Source organism: Sinocyclocheilus anshuiensis, unplaced genomic scaffold, assembly GCF_001515605.1.
Source record: "Sinocyclocheilus anshuiensis isolate Anshui unplaced genomic scaffold, SAMN03320099.WGS_v1.1 scaffold1487, whole genome shotgun sequence".
In the NCBI taxonomy this organism is placed as follows: domain Eukaryota; kingdom Metazoa; phylum Chordata; class Actinopteri; order Cypriniformes; family Cyprinidae; genus Sinocyclocheilus; species Sinocyclocheilus anshuiensis.
Genome location: NW_015555817.1, coordinates 321,826 through 341,247, shown reverse-complemented (window position 1 = coordinate 341,247; position 19,422 = coordinate 321,826). Strand labels below are relative to the sequence as shown.

Here is a 19,422-nt window from a genome sequence, read left to right as displayed (position 1 = left end):
TAAACTATTTTATCTGTGTGTCAGAATTTCTTGTTAGTCTCAGTCCAGTAGCTGAACATTTTTCTATCACCTAGCTAGACAGCTGCAGTGTGGTCCCTAATGGCTGTAAAAATGGGGGTAAAAAAAACAAGGGGATTTCTTTTTTCGTTCTGTCTCAATCAGGAAACAAACATACCTCATGTCCCCTATTTTTCACATGAAATATATTTCTCTCTACAATCCAAAAAAAAGCACCTCTGGTTGTCTTTGGACCCCACCCCCATTGTTCTAACTCGCCAGAGTGCCTTCCTGTTCTAGAGTGGCTTGGCGTTCGGGACCTTGCGGACCGGCTGTGTGTTTTGGAGCAACTTGAGGAGCTTCTTCATTCCAGTGACCCTAGCTATTGTCAGCACCATGAGCAGCCAGTATTGACACACGACAGCATCTACAGCAGCCACACAGGTAGGTGACCTTGTCGAATATACAGTGGAGTAATGAATTACACAGTGATTGGAGAACACCATAGCCTAGATGGGTGGGGTGGACATCAATGGGACAAAAAGAAGTACTAAATGTTATAGGTTAGTCCAGTTCGGCGTGGCTCCGTCCTACCCTGTGATTCCAGCTACCAAAATGTAGAATTAAGTGATATAATTTTATCACTTAAAAAGTCCTGTGATATAAGTTTTACATTTAAAGTGATTAATAAAAGCAATGACATTTTTTTTCAAGTAAAGGTGTTTGAACGAAATCTAGAGCCTAAGATTTGTCCAGCAAATTTTATTTAATTACTCTGGATGAAGGTCGCAGTAAAAACTGATATGTGTAAACACATGTAAAATAAATCTGCTGAAAAGTATCTTTTAGGGACAGTTTTTAGTTCTCCATCTACAGTAAAATCAGCCATCATTTCATTTGATTTAACCATGAGTTTTTTGTGACCTCGGCATTTCACATTCTCATCCTGCTTTTGTTTGTGACCATCCCTGTCATTGGCTCTGAGGAGGTCTCAGTGAGCGAAAGATTGGAGAATGAAAGGAAGTGGAAGTTAAAGTATGGGGGGTTGGGGGCAGGCCACTATGAACTGTATTTTTTTTTCTTTCACTCTCTCTGTCTCCACTTTCTCTGGCTTTCCAGGTTGGAAAGCAGTTGTACACTGATGGCTCTGTTTCGGACTCACTTTATGTTTATGTATTTATTCACCACAGATGTTTCGGAAAAAAGCCTCATCCTCCTTGAGAATGCGAGGAATATCAGAAAAAAATAGACGTAATAAGTTCCCCTTCATTACTTTTTAGATGGTACAATAACCACTAAACTACAAACTCAAGGCCAGTAGTGGCAACCATTCCAGATTAACACCATTTAGAGAAACAGAATATATATGACAGTAGCCTTGCAGTAGTGATATAAAGGTACTACACATTACTCCCCTCATTGGCGCTAATGTTATGGAATGGTTTTCACCTAATGGCTTTGTATGCTTTAACAGCTCACTGTTGTTTTAAATTGCTCTGTGTGATTTCTAAGTGTCTACAGCTCAAGCATACAGTAGGGATATTGGGGTTTAAGCTTTGAACTAAGACATAAGCTTTGGATAATCAGATGACTCAACTGCAATGCATGTTAAAGAAATGGAGCAGTTGTACAGAGATGTGGTGTATATATGGTACTGGTAATATGATTTGCATCATTGGTGGACTTCAACACCTTGACCCTGGGCTCCTGTTCTTTACAACACAGAAACTTTATTCCCTGATTTACATTTTAATAGTAATTAGTAGTGGTTAAAGATCATCAGAGTTCTACCTTTGTCCCATTTAAACTGGGAACTGGTGTCATAAATTGTTAAACTTCATGACTGTGGTGCCCAGATGTCAATGTGTGAAGAGTCTGGGACAGTTGGGATCTGAGATTTCAAGCATTTCTCTAAAAACATGCAGAAGATTTGTCAGTCTCCTTCAGTCTGTTTTCATTCATTTTCAGCTTGATACACTTATGGTCCAGCCTATGATAAAAGTTAGTGGCTAAACTTATCACTTATCATTCATTGGTGTTTTATGCAGGGAGTGTGGACCGTGCCCGAAGCTCCTCCTTCCATGAGGTAGGCAGGTCCCGGGAGCTGGAAATGAGGGCGGCAGCCTCAGTTTCCGAGGACACATCGGCTAGCAGCAGTAGCGGTAGTGGCCATACGGTTCTGCAACGGCTCTTACAGGAGCAAATGCGCTATGGCGAGGGCCGAAATTATCTTGCCTTGCAGCAACAACAACAACAACAGCAGCAGCAGCAGCAGCAACAACAACAAGGTCCAGTAAGTGGATACCCAGGCCCTGGCAGCCCAGGGGACGAGCACTCGATGGTCCCTCACATTGCGAGGCAGGAGCCTCAGGGCCAGGAGCTGCAGGCCGACAGTGGCATGGAGAAGCTTAGCACACGCACTGCAGGAGGAGGAGGTGGAGGCACGGGGTCAGGTGGTGGAAGCTGTGTGAGCGGACAAGGGCAGAATCCCGAAGACTTGCCCACCTATGACCAAGCCAAGGTGCAGTCGCAGTATTTCCGTGGCCATCAGCCCCAGCAGCCTCAACCACAGATACCCCCATCAGTAGGTGCTGCATTTTATGTGACTGGCCTCAGCAACCCTAAGGTGCGACCCCCAGAGGGCAGGCCTACGGTGCAAAGAGTGAACGGAGGCAAAGTGCACCAAGATGATGGGCTCAAGGATCTTAAACAAGGCCATGTACGTTCGCTCAGCGAAAGACTAATGCAGCTCTCGCTGGCTACCAGTGGGGTCAAGGCCCATGCACCTGTTACCAGTTCACCACTTTCTCCCCAGCTGCCTCCACCTGGACTTCCTGGAGACTACTATAAACCCACTGGGCACCCACACAGAGGCCCACCTCCAGACTACCCTTTTAAAGTAATGCCCTCTCCACCCAAACAGCAGCAGCACCATCAGCCTCCGCACCAGGAGCCTGGGCACTTCTACCCAGACCACCGTGGCACAAGCCAGCCAGCCAGGGCTGACATTCCTCATGTCCGATACCAGCCACCACCTGAATATGGCTCTTTCCGGTGAGTGTAACTTTAAAGGCTCCAGTGTGGGCTAAGTTTGGGAATTTTTGTAGGAACTAGAGTGATACACCTTGAAACACAAACTGCATTCCTTGACTGTTCAGTTAAAAAATTCCAAATGATGAGTTTTAAAAAACAGCCCTTTCCTTAGATGCTGGGACATGTTGTCAGGAAACCAGTTATGGGAAAAGCCAGTTTTGCCTGTTTCCCTGAATTCATTCACCTCAGAGCCAGTGTGTGGCATATAGCAAAAGAATGCATATCAAATTCTAATAATCATCTACAACATGTCACAACATGACAGTTTCTCCATTATGTTTCAGAGAACCAGGAATGTTGACCCGTGAAAAAATATTTTTATGAACGGTTGGAATGCATTGCATAGTTTCCACCTTGGACAAGTCATTGTTTTCCAACTGTGATTTAATCTCTTACAAGAAGCCGTTGGTTATGCAAGTGTAAATCAGCCTAATTTATTTGTAGGTCAACAAAAGTTTTTCTCTTTAATGTTTTTTGTATGTTTCGACTTTTGTAATCAATCAAAATGTGAATATTATTTATTGCTCTGCTCTCATTAGGTCAAATAAGGAGAGTTCAAGTCACTCTCAAAGGTCTGTCCATCACCACAGCCCTTCATCTTCTGTTACGTCAGGGGGCTCACTCTCCCGTGCTCAGTCCTCCACTCTCAGCAGCATCATGGCCTCTTCCCACCCTCTTCCACCTATGGGTTACCAGGGAGAGCCCTTCCCCACTGGTGCTCGTAGCACACAGGGGCCTGGTTCCCACCAGGGGGATCCATACGGTCCAGGTCACCCTCCCCATCAGCGGAGCCACGCGTTTCCTCATGATCTTTATGGGTCAGCTCCCAGGGGCCTCCACATGCATCAGCACCAGTACCACCAACAGGGCCCCCAGCAGCACCAACAGAGTCCAGGACAACACTACCCACATCCACACTCCATGCAGGGAGATCCTTACGCCATGCTAGCCCGTGCCCAGCAGATGGTGGATATGCTGTCCGAAGAAAACCGCCTGCTTAAGCAAGAGCTGGAAGTGTGTGGGGAGAAGGTGTCCAAACTACAAAAGGTAATTTTGTTGTTCTCAAGTCAGTGGAAACTTCAGTTCACAATAGGCAGTGTTCCCCAATCTTGTTCCTGGAGGCTCACCAACAGTACACATTTTGAATGTCTCTCTTATCTGACCCATCTATTTCTGGGCTTGGAGTCTCTACTAAAGAGCTGATGAGTTGAATCAGGTGTGTTTAATTAGGAAGAGTTTGAAAGTGTGTAGTATTGGTGTGCATCCAGGAACAGGGTTGGGAAATACCGTAATAGGCTCCTAGATGGCCCAGCACCAACTCGGGCATGAGAACCAACACCATTTTGATATAAAAGTGTAGAAGATTTGGAGTTATTTCATGCAAGGCAGCTTTCTATACTATATCCTTTTGAATTCCAAACACATATACAATATATATTTTTCTGTAAGACCTCAGCAATGTTAAAGCCCTCTCTTAACTCTGCAGCTGGAGACTGAGATCCAGATGGTGTCTGAAGCTTATGAGAACCTGGCCAAATCATCCACAAAGAGGGAAGCTCTCGAGAAGACCATGAGAAATAAGCTGGAGATGGAGGTGCGCAGGATGCACGACTTCAACAGGGATCTAAGAGGTGAGAACAAAACAGAGTAATTAAATTACAAACAGGGTTTAAGAGAATAATATGAGATTATTATAAAAGCAGTGTTCATGAATTGTACCTTGCCACTGTATCACAATCTTATGAATAAGCAATGACTCCAAAGCATATTTGTGTTGTTCTTATTATATAGTGAACCAATTTGATGTAAACAATTTTTTTTTTGTAATATGCTTGAGAAATCAGTAAGAGTAAATCTGTTTATGGCTAACAGAGTGGAATGGATTACTGGATTACAGTCAGATATACCAGGTTGCAGTAGAGCAGTGTAGAGCTTCAAGACGTAATATTATTTCTGTCATGACAACTAGCATTGTAATGTACATGAAAATGTTAATGTGTTTGGTCTTGGCGGAACAGATCTGCTACGCTGCTGCTGCAGAGCAAGTACTATGGCTTGTTACTGCCAATACATCCACAGACGTGCTGTTGTGAGCATGTAAGAAATACTGCTGCTGCACATATAACACATATGAAATACCCCCCCATATATAACATACATGTTTTCACCCCATAGGATAGGGGAAGGTGGAGGGTATCTGAAGGGTGCTGCAACTGCTACAGCAAGCACTAGCCGAGTATTTGAATGTTGAGCAGTAAACTCATTGGCTACTGATATGAAAAAAAGAAACCAATCAGCTGCGCCATGTGAATCAGTGTTTCCCCTGCCATTATATTAGGGGGGCGGCCCGCCTAACTTGAAGGTCAAGTTAATTTTATTTAATTTTATTTTCTATAGTGCCAGATCACAACAGAAGTCATTTAAAGTTACCTTTCCTATAGAACAGGTCTATACCTTGTTCTTTTTATTAAACAAACTAAATAGCCTTATGTTATTTATCTTATTTACACGACGGCATGTCATTTCTGTCTCTGAGGGGCGGAACTTCTGTGGAGTTGCGCCCCGATGCACGCACATAAGTGAGCACACTCCCACTGCCACTAGTATTTGTAAATATTAAGCCACAAAACGACTATTTAAATATGAATTCTGTGTGTCTATGTGTTAATGAATGGCGCAGACGCACGGTTTTGTGTACTACTCGTACTGAAACGCTCGTGACGCTTCCGGTGATATTAACGTCTGCCATCTCAGTAATGAGGACATAAATACATGAACAACATCTCCAGAACTGCTCTGAGAGTCACTTCATGAGCATTTGACCGTTTCATTTGAGTAAAGCTATCCTCATATCATATAAACACAGGAATGTAAAGGTATTCATGGCAACCCGTCAAAATAAACGTTTGGTTTACTTTGAAGACATTGCGGCAGAAATATACAGTATTACTGTTGTTTAGTAGAATGTACGTAATAGGCTACTACTACTACTAAAATTATTAAAACCTTATTTTTAAGGAATAATCATACAATATTTCTTCAATGTTTTAATTGTAATATTAAATCCCCTTAATTTTCATTAATTAAAATATAAATTCATTGACTTTTTATGCCTTAAAAAATGTAAATACACAACAAAGAATTTCTGAGGAAAACAATCATTAGACTATTGTAAGAATAAATTAAACTTGTTTTTATGCTTTCAAATAATTAGACATGTTAAAAGACATTTTTAACAATAAAACATAATTTGGTAACAATAAAACATAAGGTTGGAAAAAATAAAACATTTCATAGGGCCCTAAACATGTAATTTTTGTTAAACTTTTGATATATTGATGTTAAATTGTTTGTTTCATGATTTTAATTAATTAGACGTTTTTTTTATTTTTTAAATTTAATTTAACTATTAAAAAGGAGCCCAGAAAAATTAAAACGAAAAAAAAAAAAAAACCGGACCCCCCTCCCTCCCCCAAAGCCGTAAACCTAGGGGAAACACTGTGAATAATGATGTCATTATGTCAGATTGAGTTAGAATCGGACTGTGCCATCTTGAGTTTTATGACAGTACTTTGGATGCGTATGAAAAATATTATGTATATGAAAATCCAATGGAGAAACACTATGGAGTCTGTACGTGAGAATGTTGCGGTGGTCACACCTGGCTGCAACATTCTGTCCTTTCCATTCAAAGAGACTCCTTATTCTTATCCAAGTTCAAAGCATTTGAATTTTCATTTAGTTTGTTTTCTTCTGTGTGATATCTCATGGCTCTGTATAGTATCTTTTGGAGTCCAAACCAAAGCAACAGTTTCTCGCTCTCATTCCTGTCTGTCTGAGTGTGGCCACCTCTACGATCATGCCTCACTGTGTTCTTTAGTCCAGCAGAGAACAGAGAAACCCTGATTTATGGCAGTATGCCCAGACTTTTAAGTCCACAGGGAGCTCCCAGAGTTTTACAGCAAATTTTTCTTCTCTCTCTTGCCCTTCTTTCTTTCAGCCCATGTCTCTCATATTTTCTGTAGCTTGATATAATACTTTTGCAATTGTTCAAACCTAGATTTTATCAAAGTAGATTTATTACAATCAATAATTAGTGTTGTTTGCGAAGGCATCCATCATTATTACTCTTGCTCATTTTGATGGTCAGGGATTTCAACAAACCCCCGATCCTAACTGTTAAACTTCGGTGTATACTTTTTCCTAATATGTTTGTGCTGTGAACAAAACAAGTTGAAGTGTGCTGTTACTTTTTTGCAACTCCATGGTATCCACTTGTAGCATAATTTTCTACCAAAAATGTTATTTCTCATCTATATTTTAAATCTAGATTAGAATCTTAATTCTTTTGAGAGGCACTAAAGCGCAGTGGGGGAAAGGCATTTGATTCTGGAATGCTCGTCTCACAGTCTGGTTGACTTAACAGAGGGGGAAATATTGTTTTAACGTTTGGCCTGCTTCCCTGATGAATGGTTTGCCATTGCAAAAAACTAGCAACCCCTACTCATATAATGGCCCTTTTATCTGGGCCAGTTTTAACAGCACATCATGACTTATGTCAAGACCACTCTTTGGGAACTGGGCACATATAAAATGTTTGTTAGATTCTTGTTTTCCAATTTGCTGAGCAACCAGTCCCAGTGGTATATCATTTGTGAGAAGAGGCCTGGAATATGAGCTTCATATTCGGTGTTTTGGTAGGTTGGAGAATATTGCACAAAGCCTCTGTTAAAACAATTACAGCTGTTCGTTGCATTTATTGAATGCATGAAGAAAATTCAATATTTTTATTTTGGTATTAGCATTTCGACAAGGCTTTGCAAAAACCACATTTTGTAACGAGACGTCATATAAACTTTCACATGAATACATCTGCAAATAAAATCTGTTTGACACAGATGGTCTGGTTTTGGTATCCTGTTTTCTAACACTGATTGAATCTCTCGCACATGACCAAACTTTATGAAGCATTGTGATATTTTTGAACCATAAAATTAGGGGAAAGTATGATTGTATTGTCTCTTTCTTTCAATAGAGCGAATGGAAACAGCCAACAAGCAGCTCGCTGCAAAAGAGTGTGAAGGCACCGAGGACAATCGCAAAACCATCTCACAGCTTCTGGCTCAGAGTGAGTGGACCTCTAAATCTAGAAAAATCTAGCTAGAACTTCCTTGCAGCCAGTGCGATCACTTAAATGAACCATAGATTTGATTTGAAATACCATTAATTTGTAAGCAACATTTTTACTTGTAATAAATTTGAAAAGAAAATGCTGAATGTACATTTTACTCATTTATCAGTTAAAGAGATTCAAAGAGAGAAGGAGAAGCAGGATATCGAGTTGAATTCACTTCGCTCCACCAACGAGGACCAGCGCAGACACATAGAGATCCGTGACCAGGCCTTGAATAACGCCCAAGCCAAAGTGGTCAAACTGGAGGAGGAGGTAAAGCTCATTGATAACCAATGGTACCCATGTACAATTTTAGGAATTAGATTTACATGCTTATATTCACTCCATAGTGTTTTTAAATTTGCATAGATATATGCGCACTTTTTAATAACTACTTTTTAAAACATAAAGCATACATTTTAAATTGGGACAGAACAAAGCAGACATTCAGGTTCTCAATCGTCTGGTGTTCATTTAATTACCTGCATGTCAAGAAAATTCATTTACATTTTCTATGATTTCTGTGACCATATGTATGTTTATGTATGTATATGTGTTCCCTTCCCCCTTGTGGTCACATTGTATGTTACTCTTTCAGAGCTAAGTGAATCTTGAAGGACTTCTGTTATTTTTTTTACATTTTGGTAAGGGGGTTGCTGAATCATACTGCCATCCAGATGAAGGGCTGAGGCAGTTTGCCTGTTTGGCAGCCTTTCACTGGGCAGATTTTAGACAGGGCTTGATCTATTCCAGATACTTCACAAATTGCTTTAAGAATGCTCTGACCATTGAACAATATAGCAGAACAGATTGACTTTTGGGAAATAAATTAACATCTGTAAATATTTTCTGCTTATGAGTGTCTTGTTGTTGATAAACAAAGTTGTGGGTGTACTTTATCGAAACCAGCATTAAATGGACATTTCGTTGAGTCACAACCCACTTACCCTCAAATACATCCCCGTGGTACTCCACCACAATGTTTAAGCTCAACCTTCTTAAGTTTTTTGAAGTTCTTCCCATCAGCTCCTCATTGCTGCAGATAAGATCTTCAAGCTCAAGTCGACCGTTGGCTGCAACTTTCTCTGAAACCACACAACCTTTACTGAGGCCAAAAAAAAAGCTTCAATAGGGAGAGAAAGCGATAAAAAAAGCCTTCTAACCGAAGTAGCATTGACGTTTCTGAACTCCGCTCTTGAGTGTTTGTAACAGTTGGAGTCTGTGGTTGAGCTCTTTTGGCGTTCTCCCAGATGGCCTTTTGGCCATCGCTGAACGGGGCACGCACCCTTGCGTCCCAAAATGCACCGGGCCGTTCCACTTTTGTTCTGTCCTGTCACAAACGCCCGCTTGTTCCCCTAACAAAGCCTCTTGAGTTGTCTGCCATGAAAGGACTTGAAGATGGCTGAATTCTTGCCCTCTCCACCCACCGCTTCCAAACGGGAGCCAAATACTTCTGTGTTCTCTCTCTCTCTCTCTCTCTCTGTTGTCCCCCGAGCTAAATTGGGGCATTCATTTTGGCTGCAATTACGACCACTGGTGGATTTGAGAGATGTAGAGAAGAGAAAAGAGAGGTTGAAGGATACAAGGAGGCATTGTAAGGTGGATGGGGTCTTCTGGTTGCAGCGTGAGCAGTTCTGCATTCTCTGTGTTTGTATAGCTGAAGAAAAAGCAGGTATATGTGGAGAAGGTGGAGCGGATGCAGCAGGCTCTAGCACAGCTTCAGGCTGCTTGTGAGAAGAGAGAACAGCTTGAGCATCGGCTACGCACTCGACTGGAGAGAGAGCTCGAATCACTGCGAATGCAACAGGTAAGAGATGTACACGCTATTCTGGCCCAGAACCATTTGTTATCTCGACAGCTATATATCCCTGGACCCCAGTTTGAAAACCCTTTAAACTGCAATAAGTGCAACCATTTACTCTTTCTACACACACACCAGTCATACATGCATGAGTCCCAGCTGCAGGCAGCAGGAGCTCATGCTGTCATTGTGGAGATGATCTGTTTCCTTGTGTACCCTCTTCCTGTGTGTCCAGTTTTTACCGACCCCTAATCTGGAGGAAAGGTTGCAGCTCACCCCCCTATGTTAATGTGCATGTTGAGCAAAGAGGAGGAGGAGGAGTAACAGACAGCTGTATTCTTCATTAGGGGCCCAGACACTGGACATCCTTCCTCTGTGGTGTTCCTTCAACCAGGACACCTGAAACAACCTTCAGATGAGATTAAAAGGTCCCACTTTATATTAGGTGGCCTTAACTACTATGTACTTATGTATGTATATCTATTAATGTATATCTATTAATTATGTATTTTAAAAATACCTGCATGTAATTACATCTGTAATTAATTTCTGTAATTACATTTATAATTACACTGCTGACCCATCCCTTACACCTTAAACCTACCCATACCACCAAGACCTGCCCCTAAGCTTTTGCAATTCAATATGAACATAATAAGTACATTGTACTTATTTTTTTAATGTAAGTACATAGTAGTTAAGGCCACCTAATATAAAGTGGGACCGATTAAAATACTTTAGATCAGCAGTACTCAAATCTTAGAGCCTGTTTACAGCTGGTCACTTCAGGCGTTTTCTCTGATTGCATAGCTATCTGATCATGAAAAGACCATGTGTAAATGCCCTCTGAAACGCTTTCGAGACGGATTTAAATCCAATCTCTCAAACCAATTCAGGAGGTGGTCTGGGACGCATTCCAGACGAAACTGGACAAGTGTAAATGCATCTTACACATAGCATTCCACATTGAGAATACTCAACTCACAATTGATTACAATAGAGTTGAATGTTAGCATGTTGCTAAACTAACAGCACAGTACACAGTTAGCATAAAATACACAGCTCTAACAAAACATTGGACTTTTCCACACAACAAGTTCAGTGCAAATTCTGCCTCATAGACTCCAACTCAGTCATCTGTCAAGAAAAGTTCAGACTTCATGGATTTAGTTTAGAGTTCAGAAGTATTGTGTATGTGGCCGAGTAATGCTATCAGGATGAGCTACCAACCTAAGGTTAAGGTTTATTATTTGTGTTGTGTAGGCAATCAGCACTGTGAATGACATGACTAATGCAATCTTTAGAAGCAGCTGTGTATGCAGTGTTTGCACTTTACTGATTTGGGGAAAAAAATTGATTGCAATTAGTTTGATGTTAGCCTGTTGCTAAGCTGCTGGTGTGGAAGTCAGTCTAAAAGTAGACAGCATATGCAAATATTTGTAAAATTGTTGAGTTTAATTACATATAGTCTGATTTATTTTTTTTACTGTTATTTTCTATACAAGAGACTCAACACCTACAGATTGATTCTGATAAAGTTTGATGTTAGCATGTTGCTAAGCTATGCTTAGTATTGCTTGGTGCTCAATAGGCATAAAATACATTTTTCATCGGATTGCATCGATTGTAACCCTAGAGTTGATCTTTAGTCTAAGCCAGTTGGCTTATTTTAACTAGCTTAAATAGGGAAACATATATATTTAATGACATTTTAGTCAGAATTGATTTACTTAACTAAGATTTATTAATGGTTCTTTCTGTCTCTCCTTCTCTCTCTCTCTCTCGCTCTCACAGAGGCAGGGTAGTTCTCAGAACCCAGTCAGTCCTGAGTTCAGCACAGCGGCTCTAATGGAGCACCTGAGAGAAAAAGAGGAGAGGATTTTGGCCCTGGAGGCCGACATGACCAAATGGGAGCAGAAATACCTGGAGGAGAGCGTCATGAGACAGTTCGCGCTGGACGCCGCTGCTTCTGTGGCCACACAGAGGTACACAAGTTCACTTCTATACACTAAGCCTACAATGTAGGAATATAGAAAGTTATTTAAGAATTCTCAACATTGTCATCCTGAAAACTAACAATGAAAATATATTTTTACCTGAAATGGACATTATTGGACCTAAAATGCATAAATGGACATATGGGACCCCCTCGAAAATGAGATGGTACATCTCAAGGGGTTAATCAATAAATTCAAACATTAAAATTGTGAGTGTGCATAACAATAACACTAAACTGAAACTCTATACTGCACTGCAGTACAAATGGGAAAAAATAAAACATTTATTCATTTAGTAAACGCCTTCATTCGAAGTGACGATATGAATGATTACTATACAAATACTGAAACTATATAAAATAAAACTAAAACTTTAAATTACTATTAGATAAAAACAGAAGTAAAACTATGACCATTAACAGAAACTGAAATTTAACTGGAATTAAAAGCAAACTACAAAATAAAGGTAACAAGTGAAAATTTACTGAAAATCTACTCAGCTCCTCATTGGTTTTTATATTTGTTTATTTTCTAACCTATCCAGAGACACGTCTTCTGCCATCATCAGCCACTCCCCCAGCAGCAGCTACGACACTTCGGTGGAGGCACGTATCCAGAAAGAAGAAGAGGAGATCCTCATGGCTAACCGCCGCTGTCTGGACATGGAGAGCAGGATCAAGAACCTGCACGCTCAGATCATAGAGAAGGATGCCATGATAAAGGTACTGCATCAGCGCTCACGGAAAGAACCGGCCAGCAAATTAGACGCCCCTGCCATGAGGCCCTCCAAGTCCCTCATGTCCATAGCTATGGGCACCGGCAGCTCCAGTGGCTCCGGGCTGCTGTCACACTCTCTGGGTCTCAGCGGAAGCAGCCCCATCACGGAGGAGCGCAGGGAAGACCGCAGCTGGAAGGGCAGTCTGGGTAAGTGCATGAGAAAGAGATCTGAAATGCATTGCTGGTGGGACTGTTTAACCCTCAGAGAGGCCCCAGTTGTAAATTAGCAAAAGAAGTAATAAAATAAATAGGGCTGTCAGTTTAACGCGTTAACTTAATTAGTTATGATAAAATAACAAGATTAAAATATTTTAACGCAGTTAACGCACTGACCCCGCCCCCAGACCTGTACATCATCTTACATTTCATACAGTTGACTGTTGACAAAAATGATGCAGGGCAACAACGCCATAAATGCAGTAATGCTTCCAGAATCCAAGATATTGGTGCAAAAAATGCCCCTGTATGAGTTTTTGTCTTATATGAGTTTGTTCCATATCACAAGTTTAAATGTGATTTTATACAACAGTTCAGTAAATAAGTTGATCTTGTGTTATATTTCAAGCACAATAAATGTACAGCAGATTAGTTTCTGAATGAATGAGTTTTGAGCGTATCATGTGAACCAATGATTCAAAGGCCTATTCATAAAGAGAGCCATTTACTTCATACCTGAATGAATCCAGGTTTTGAAGGAATTGAATGAATGAATGACTCAAAGACATTTACCGACACCTGCTGGCAGATTTAGTTTCTTATGTAGGATATCATTTCATAATAATAATAAAATAAAGGGATAGTTTACCCAAAAAACGTTTATCGTTCTTTTCTTTTGTAGAACATAAAAGAATGTATTTTGAAGACCGTTAACAAAGCTGTTTTGTAACATTGTATGAACAAAAAATATTGAGATGTTTCTCAAATCTTTTTTGTTCCATAGTTTATGTTAGGCCGTTGTCTCCTAAATGTTTGTGTAATAAATTTTATGTTGAATCAAATAAAATATTTATTTCTAAAGCTACAATTTGTAAATGTCTACTTGATACTTTCTCATTTAACACAAAAATAGCTTTAAATAATCTTTTGTAGGTAGTATTTTCAATCAAATTTATTTCACGATTAATTAGATTAATTAATCGACACATCAAGTAATTAATTAGATTAAAATTTTTAATCGACTGACAGCCCTATATTTTTACTAAATGTGTTAAAACAAAAACAAAAAAAGCATCTCGTGCTCTAAATTTCATCAAAATAAAATGTTTGACTGATTCCGTAACATTTGAATAAAAAATTAAAGATGGTGTATGAAAGTTGTGGTTGATGGTTAGTTCTTTCCACTTTTGATGTCATTTCTAGTGAGAAATTTTAGTAAATTATTCACTTATCACAAAAACTCTATTTGCAGCCATAATATAGTACAATGTATTTATAATGTATTAATGTATGTCTTTTATCCACTCACATCTGAATTGTTCACGCTCTTCATGTTCCAGGTGTTCTGCTCGGCCCAGAGTTCAGAGGTGACTCTCTGAGAACAGAGTCCATCTCCTCCTCTCCATCTCCAGTCCTGCCAGCCGCCACACACTCAAAGACCAGCAGCAGAGACAGCTGCACCCAGACGGAAAAGGGTCAGGAGGCCAGCAAGCCGAGCACACCTGCCCTGCAGAGCGTATCCGGACCGAGCCGGATCAGCAGCCCGAGCCCAGTTTACATACCCGACCGCATCGCTGGTACAGCACACACACAAAATCACATATTAGCCATAATAAACTAGGGTTTTCTTCAGGTTCTGTATTTATAAAGATGAACTAACCCAGCAACCACTAATGACTAGTTGAGTGCTAATTGATAGGAACAGCACAATAGAAAAGTAAGAAAATTTGATAAAATTGTCAATCACATGACTTTTAACATGTTATATAACATCTCATAACAGATGTAATAATTTATTCAACAAAAATGCAATTCGTACATACAATAACTTGAATACACTTCTACTTCATAAAGTTAAAAAATATATATTAGGCTTATGTAACTGTCCTGAAGAAAAACAATTATTGAAAAGAAAATTCTGTAGTTTGGCATAATCTATTTTAATTATGTAATATTTTATTTTAATTATTTAATAAATGGACTGAAGCGGTTTTGTTAGAATATCATACATATTTAAATGAAGTACTTTCTGCATCAACATGCAAGGGAAAACAGGAAAATTGTGATACAAATATAAATCTTAAAATTATCTTAGAATGTTGGATAATTTGACCTTTTATAACAAGGCGTCACTGGTTGGTTGGAAACTATTTCTATTCTAACTACTTGTTTTATTTTTATTTATTATAAAAATGACCCTCTAATGCTAGCGTTCTCTATTCTTTTTCTTTTCCTTCAACTTTATATTTATTTAAAAAAAATGACCCTCTAACACTGCATTCTCTATCTCTTTCTATTCCATCTACTTGTTTTCTTTTTATTTATTATAAAAAAAAAAACTTGCTAAGTTTACTGAGTTAGACTAACCGAAACTTGTTTTAATTGCTTCTGTTGTCCTTATTTGTAAGTCACTTTGGATAAAAGTGTAAATATGTGTGTGTGTGTGCGTGCGCGGGCGCACTCACATGTATTCAAGGAAAATACATTTACATCACATGACATTTTTGGAGTCATTATTTACATTTTTTTTTTCAAACCATATGAAACCAACTGAAGAGCTCATTTGCAAAAACCGATAAATATCATAAACATTAACGTTACTTGAAATTAAAATGACAGCGACACTTTCGGGAGACAATCGGTTACCTTCAAAGATACATTCATAAAAAAAACTCCCGCCCTGCCACAAATAAATTAATGTATGGGAAACTCTGTGTGGCTATTGTGAATGAGAACACAATGAGTGATTTGCTAGCTTACATGCTAATTCCAGTACATTACTCACCAGGTTGCTGAAGCGCCTCCGCTATCGATCGCCAACATTTATCTTTTTTTATTCTGTCGTGGTACTCCCTCGATGACACATCATAAAGGCAAGGGTACTGTTGCCATAGCTCCACAAAGCTTTCTTCCATTTGGTAAGTCCACCTAGCAGCTTTGTAAATTACCTGTATTTGTTTAAGTTATTATTACTTAATCAAAACAACCCAACTGCAGTTTGATTGATATTACTTGGAATGCGCAATAAAAAAAACGTGATTTCTGAAAATAAATAAAAATGGAGTTATTGGTTTTTGCAAATGAACTCTTCAACTTGAATACAAAGAGTACATTACTTAGAACATGGCTTGTTTTAAACCAGCTTTTTAAAAGATTTTTCCTCTTAAGACACTCTTTTTACCCTAACGTGACCCTAAACATCTGCATGTTTCTTTGTCTCTACAGATGTGCCAGTGTTTCACAGCAGTACATTAGAGAGGAGAGGGCCAGTGCAGTCGCTCCCGCAGCAGAGCCTGCCGCCGCCTCCACTCCCAGCGCAGGACATGGACAGCGAGATGGTGGAGATACTCATCTGATCACACACACATCGATAAAGAAACAACTCTAAGCAGGTGAAGGAATCCGTGCACTTCTCTTCCCTACGTTACTCTCAGATCAAGATTGTCAGGATGCTTAGGAATGCATTCAAATCTGCAAACAACAATATACAACGTCATTTACAATCAACACTTTTTTTGTACAGTATTGTCTGGTGGTCTTTTTTCACCTCCAGACCCTCGGACCAAATATATTGGCATAATTTTTTTACATTTATTGCACTACTTTGTGTTTGTTTTTACATATTTTTTGGGGGGTATGCAATTGTTTTGTTGTGTATATGTACTAATAATACAAATGTGGCACTTGAGTATCAAGCGATATGGTGACTAGCCGAACAGTTGTTACGTGTAAATACTGAATGTCGTAGGGCCTTTTGTATTCTAGGACGCATTGTCTGTACAGCTCGTACTGTACGGTTCACCATGCACTGTTTAAGAGCAATGGACCAACAAGCATTTACCTGTGTCCACAAGCTCATGTATTCATATGTGAAAGTATGAGTGACCCAACTGGTTTTGGGTTTGTCTGTGTGAGAGTCTGTAGTTTTCCAATCAGAACGGAGGTCCATCATTCCAGTAGAGCTACAGCAGCCACAACATGCCTCGAGTGAGAGGTATCCACATTTAGCGCGTGGTGGTAGCCAGGGGTCCCGGATTTCCCGGTCTGGCCTTTCACAGTTTGGAAAGCCTCCAAACCTCTCGTTTCAATGTGATGGTTACTTTTAAGTCATCGTTTTGTTTTGTAGATAACAAATTAGCTTTTTTCCAGTCTCGTGGTTGCAAGACAGACATTTAGCTCTTGACCAAAGGAATCCGTAAAAAACAAAAGACAAATTATACGCAAATGTTTTAAAGCAGGGCCAAGCAACGATCCTAATATTATTTCGAGGGTCTAACGTAATTCAAGATTACATGGATGTGTAAATGAGATTCTTCCATGAAATCAGTAAATATCTATGAAACCATCTGATTTCAATGCTTTTATTATTTTGTCATGTGCTTTAAAGGTTTCAGAACTTCTTCAAAATGACCTCTGGATCTAAATTGTAAGTGATTTTCTGCTCGACGCTCAGTCCCTGACGCTTACGCACGTCAATGTGACGTCTGTTCGATATGTCTGTTTTCATCTGGAACATGTCACATTTCGAGTGTTTGCACATCTGAACCACTTTTCTAAAACGTTCCCTGGCAGATGTTACAACCACATTGAGCTGATTTATTTGTGAATTCGCTCGTGTTTCTCAGGTGCTTATATACAAATATGATGTCTTGCAGTGTTAACTGGGGTTTTTGTCATTTCTGAATTAATAAACTTTCAAGCGCAAGTTTTTTTAAAGCAGGTCATCATGTCAAAGAACTCAAAACTTCAGATGAATGATTCTAGATGTTAAAAATTTTAGTATTTTGTATTAATATTTACAATACCATTTAAAAGTTTGGGCTCGGTAAGATTTTTTAAAGTTTTTAAATCTTTTATGCTCACCAAGTCTACATATATTTCATCAAAACAATTTAAAATAACAGCTTTCTATTTGAATATATTTTATGTAGTTTAATCTTGGGATGGCAAAGCTGAATTCTCACCAGCCATCACTCCAGCCGTCACATGATCCTTCAGAAATTATTCTAATTGGTTGATTTGGTCCTTAAGAAATATTTTTTATAGAAATGTTGAACACAGTTGTGCTGCTTAATATTTCTTTTGTGTATTTTCTGAATATTAATGAGGTCCTACTACATTTTCTGCTAGATAAAAGTAAAAAAAAAAAAAAACTTACTAACCCTAAACTTTTGAATGGTTAAACTTGGTTAGCACTAATCAAATTTTGCCCCCGGTAGGACACACAAATCATCGCAGTATAAAACCCATTCCTCTTAAAGGGATAGTTCACCCAAAAATGAAAATTCTGTCATTAATTACTCACCCTCATGACGTTCCAAACCTGTAAGACCTCCGATTATCTTCGGAACACAAATTAAGATATTTTTGATGAATTCTGAGAGCTCTCTGACCCTCCCATAGACAGCAATGCAATTACCACGATCAAGGTCCAGAAACGTAGCAAGGAGATCGGTAAAATAATCCATGTGACATCAGGGGTTCAACCGTAATTTTACGAAGCTACAAGAATACTTTTTCTACGCAAAGAAAACAAAAATAACGACTTTATTCAACAATTCGTCTCCTCCGCGTCACCCTGGTGCCATTTTGGACAGTATCCACTGAACGTAAACAGCGTATGCTATTCTGTGGAGACTCTCCAAAATGGCACCAGGGTGACGCGGAGGACACGAATTGTTGAATAAAGTCGTTATTTTTGTTTTCTTTGCGTACAAAAAGTATTCTTGTAGCTTCGTAAAATTACGGTTGAACCCCTGATGTCACATGGATTATTTTACCGATCTCCTTGCTACGTTTCTAGACCTTGATCCTGGTAATTACATTGCTGTCTATGGGAGGGTCAGAGAGCTCTCAGAATTCATCAAAAATATCTTAATTTGTGTTCCGAAGATGAACAGAGGTCTTACGGGTTTGGAACGACATGAGGGTGAGTAATTAATGACAGAATTTTCATTTTTGGGTGAACTATCCCTTTAAGGGGTCAGCTGGTGCAGGAAATGTCTTGTTTTGAGCCAATCATCTGAGCCCTAAATGCCTTTTTTTTTATATATATTTGCCCTAAATATTTGATTTCATAGCATTTGATTTGATTTTTTTTTTTTTTTGAAACTTGGACCAAATTCATTTGCAAGTAATCAAGTATTTGAGCACAGTCGGTCTCAGTTAAGCACATTGTGTGCGTCGGTACTTGACATTTTGTACACAATCAGTCTTTTCTCATTCGCTCGAGAGATAGAAACTAGTTATTTTTTCTTCCTTCCTGTCTTTCTTTTTTAGATAAGATCTGAAAGAAACATTTCCAGCATTGTTAGATCACCCATTGTCAATGCTCAACAGCTGTGTATTTAGGACACTTTCAGCAAGTTTGAAGAGCTCTAATCTAATTTGGGCACAAACTAAGACAATGGACCAAAGAGTGGACTGAG

The 19,422-nt window shown here is 39.3% G+C and overlaps 1 protein-coding gene across 1 annotated transcript; it reads left to right on the top strand.

Moving 5' to 3' along the window:
* The first annotated feature begins 369 nt into the window (after nt 1–369).
* LOC107675187 (angiomotin-like) lies at nt 370–17,213 on the top strand. Its single transcript, XM_016469445.1, has 12 exons — nt 370–441; nt 1,188–1,248; nt 2,046–3,051; nt 3,630–4,137; nt 4,577–4,721; nt 8,126–8,218; nt 8,391–8,536; nt 9,921–10,070; nt 11,859–12,049; nt 12,606–12,985; nt 14,335–14,571; nt 16,220–17,213. The coding sequence occupies exons 2-12, from the start codon at nt 1,188–1,190 to the stop codon at nt 16,348–16,350; spliced, it is 3,048 nt and encodes a 1,015-aa protein (XP_016324931.1). The 5' UTR covers nt 370–441; the 3' UTR covers nt 16,351–17,213.
* Nucleotides 17,214–19,422: the final 2,209 nt, after the last annotated feature.